Source organism: Notothenia coriiceps, unplaced genomic scaffold (genome assembly GCF_000735185.1).
Source record: "Notothenia coriiceps isolate Sejong01 unplaced genomic scaffold, NC01 NC01_scaffold00000339, whole genome shotgun sequence".
Taxonomy (NCBI): domain Eukaryota; kingdom Metazoa; phylum Chordata; class Actinopteri; order Perciformes; family Nototheniidae; genus Notothenia; species Notothenia coriiceps.
In genome coordinates, this window is record NW_011333040.1 from 7,942,833 (window position 1) to 7,946,716 (window position 3,884).

Here is a 3,884-nt window from a genome sequence, read left to right on the forward strand (position 1 = left end):
TTAGGCTCGACGCCTCCCGTGGTCTCAAGTAGGCGCGACGGAGACTTTTGTGAGCGATCTTTTCCGTAGTCCTTTACCCCGCTTCGAGCGCATCGATCAAGTTCGCCGGTCAGTTGAGCTCGTGAAATACGACGTAAGTATGTATTGGGAACGGTGAGATGTGGCTTGGTTTGCTCAGGAGCGAATTTCCCCTGGATAGTTAGGCCGTCTTACGTGGAAACACCCGCAGAAAATATGTACGTTAACCAGGTGGCCACACAGTCCCCTTGGTGGGTTCACATCCACTAAAACCCCCCCACTCATCGCGTCCAAATCGCGCACGTTCCGTGTTGTCCTGTAGCAGGCACCTTCGATGTCGGGGAAACGATCTTCAATACTCCGAAAAGAATCCCACCAGATTCCTTTGCCCCTCCAACAGAGGGATGTCCTTGTCCTTTTTCCTTTTTGTCATTTCAAGCGTTAAAAGCTCTCGATCTTCTCTCAATTATTAATATTTTTAGATGCCCTCAGCTTGCATTCAGGGTGTCCACGTTCAGGGCGTCCACGTTCAGGGCGTCCCGAGCTCCCTGGCGGAAACGCTGATTAGGGTTGTTATATAATCTGTTCAATACACACAAAGAATATCCCACAGAAACTGTATTTTTTCTCATCATGCTTAATATTTTAAATAGTAATCCTGATCATTCTATCAATCTCTCTCCATAGTTATTATACTGTGTCTTCAACTCTGACGGAGATAATCTTGGTAAACAAATAGTTTCCTTTTTTAGCGATCTATAATCTCCTGTAATAGTACTTGTAAAATTCCTTCTTGAACAAAAACCTACACTGAGCTGTTGCATGCCACAAACCTGGAATGGTGCCTAGGAGCTTTAAATTATGTTAAAGATCTCCCATCATGCTATTTTTAGGCTATCAGATATATACAAATATATAAATAACATATTTATGATGTGTTTTGCTCAAAATAGCAAACAGATTATGCATTTCAGACATCCCTCATATCCCTCTATTTCAGCCCTGTTAGAGAAACGCTGATTCTCTTTTTATTTCCTGCTTTTTTTACACAATACTCTCTCCAGTACAGGTTAGCTCTGAGTGTTAGCGATGCTTGCTAATGTAAACAAAGACCATTTTACATCCAAAGCACGTTGCGCATTGTTACTGATAGCGACGTTTCTGATAGGGCTATGGGTGTAAAGCCAGCCCACATTTCGGATATTACGTCATATCGGACGCAAATCTGGATCAGCTCCGTTGTACCCCCGTTTTTAGAGATGTGGGTACGGAGGAAAAGAGAGAAGGTTTTATTTTCTGACACTTTGTGAGTTCCCTGGCACACCTGGGACACACATTTATGTATAAAAGACATCAAAAAGTGCATTTTGCATGATAGGACACCTTTAAATCATCTTCATGAAATCTTACCATTGTACCCTCCATTGAGGAGATCTCCCTCCTGGGTCACACTGAGGGACAGGGGCTCCTGCATCTCGCTGCCCAGCCCGCTGGTCAGACCCTCCAGCGTGGCCAGGTACTTGATCTTCAGGTCGTACGGCGTGATGTTGCTGTCCTTCATTGTGCGCTGGTTGAATTCATTGAGGAATTTCTTAAAGACGTTGTTGATGCGGATGCGTGTCAGGAAGTTGCGCCGCTTAATGTTGAGGTTCAGCGACTCCGGGATGAAACGTTTGTAGCTGGAGGGGTGAACACAGAGATGTTTAACTTCCAATGCTTTGTAAAAGCAAAAATACTCTAAAACAAAATATCGTATATTAGTATTTCAACATGTATATTTTCTACTTTTTTCTAATGCTATTTTATTTCTATTTGAGATGTTTACATTTTGAATTATTTATTTCTAGTCTTTTAATTTCTCTAATGCCTTTTCTTTTTATGCTGCTGCAACGCAAACATTTCCCAAACTGGGATCAATTAAGTACATCTTAAAAGTGTTTTGGACATTAGGAAAAATAAAATAAGATTTCTTAGAACCTATTGATGAAGGACTATCCCTCAATAAGCGGGTATTTCACTTCCTGTGTTAGTAAAACTGTTTTTGTGTGCCTTTATGTTCTTTCAACTTTTTCTTTAGACTTTTGTTTGCAACTAGCAGATTTTTGGAACAACATGTGCATGTGAACAGAGCACTTATCTGAGGATAAGGATGGGTTAAAAGGCTGCCAATATCAATTTTAGATGTGGATGCTATTTTAAGATCTAAATTATGTTTTGCAACCGATTCCATGCCTAGTCTTACCAAGCTCTGAGTTCACCATGGGGACATTAAAACAATAACACTGGTGAGTTTCTGAGCCTGTACTTTTACTAAATGTATTGCAGTGGGACCTGTTTTTCCAAGTAGAGATGAAGTTGCAACCATATAAATCCCATAAATGTAATTTAATTACATTTAAAAGATATTTGGACAATTTTCTTTCTGGCCTCAAAAGGAAAGATTCCTTAAGATGAAAAACCAAAGCTAAGATATTCAATATTAAAAGACAACTTTTATTAAACCATGTGCATTGGTATTAGCAGGAAGTGACTGTATACAGGTACCTTATAATGTCAAAAATAATGGGATCAGCTTCCTTCCTCCCTTTACTTAATTAATTAAGGACCCGTTTTAATTTTTTAAATGACAACATCCTGCGAGAGCTAAATGGCTTGATTCCACGAGGAGGCCGCCGTTTACATGATTGTGTAATCTACATACATGCTGATTATGGAATCGTTATCAAAAATAATGTTTTACCTGATTTCATGGGAAGCAGTGGGTGAGGACATATCTGCGGTCATGTTCATGTTGTAGTAGGTGATGGCAAGCACAGCCATGCCCAAACATTCATTTTCTATCTCGTGTTGGTCTGCCTCTGAGTGAGAGATCCTCAGTGGAACCACGCCTTTCACAAAGTCATGCTGGCCCTGGGGAAGAAAAAAGTATTTATATTTTACAGAGATACACCAAACGCATATAGAGATAAACAAGTTAAAATAATTGTTTTGACTGACCAAAAACTGATGACCAAATTAATTGAAGACTGCATTATTTGGAAAAAGCAGAAGGATTTCTTATATTTTGGAGATCTAACAAATTAAATTAGGTTTATATTGGGGTAAGGAAACAAACATTTGAAAGAGTTAAAACTTCTTTCAGACCTTTCTGTATGTTTATGGCTTAAAATAACGTATCGACAACAGTGGCTCGAGACTGTCTAATTCTGAACTTTAAGCTGCACTTCCTGGTATTGTTACATTTCCTCTCAGCTGTTGATGTTTTGAAACTGAAGTGTGAGGTTTGAGCTCTTAATCGGAATGATCAGTACATGTACTTTTAAAAAGAAGAAATAAATGCTTGGGTGGATTCCAATTTGTCTTGCTGTTTGGTGTACAAAATATAATTTACACAGGCTACAGCCATGCTTAAAACACTCCTGTGATAATGTAAGATATGTATATATTTTATTGTTTATTGCTATTTTTCACCTGGGAAAACAGGTAGTCGAGAGAGGCCCCGTCCAGTAAGGGAGTTCCTTCTGGAGTTTTCTTGGGGCTGAGTCCTCCTTTGAGTTTACTGATGCAGTGCCTCCACACTGGAGACTCTCCTTCAGTGGTGCCATGCCAGTTTCTGAAATAAAACCTGACAGGAGAGGTAAAGGGTTAACAGAATGAATACACAGTGTGTGTGTGTGTGTGTGTGTGTGTGTGTGTGTGTGTGTGTGTGTGTGTGTGTGTGTGTGTGTGTGTGTGTGTGTGTGTGTGTGTGTGTGTGTGTGTGTGTGTGTGTGTGTGTGTAGGTGTGTGTGTGTCATTACTAGATAACATGAGTCAGTGTTCCTCTAGGCATATTACAAAGTTGTATTCATTTAGTTTGAGAGCAA

The 3,884-nt window shown here is 39.9% G+C and overlaps 1 protein-coding gene across 1 annotated transcript in view; it reads right to left on the reverse strand.

Moving 5' to 3' along the window:
* jak1 (Janus kinase 1) overlaps nucleotides 1-3,654 on the reverse strand; it is a gene marked incomplete at its 5' end in the record, with an annotated part of 26,516 nt that extends 22,862 nt beyond the window's left edge. The window contains 3 exons of the mRNA XM_010777046.1: nucleotides 1,429-1,697; nucleotides 2,759-2,928; nucleotides 3,490-3,654. Of these exons, the coding sequence (XP_010775348.1) occupies nucleotides 1,429-1,697; nucleotides 2,759-2,928; nucleotides 3,490-3,654 (604 nt within the window). The remainder of the gene's footprint in view (nucleotides 1-1,428; nucleotides 1,698-2,758; nucleotides 2,929-3,489) is intronic.
* Nucleotides 3,655-3,884: the final 230 nt, after the last annotated feature.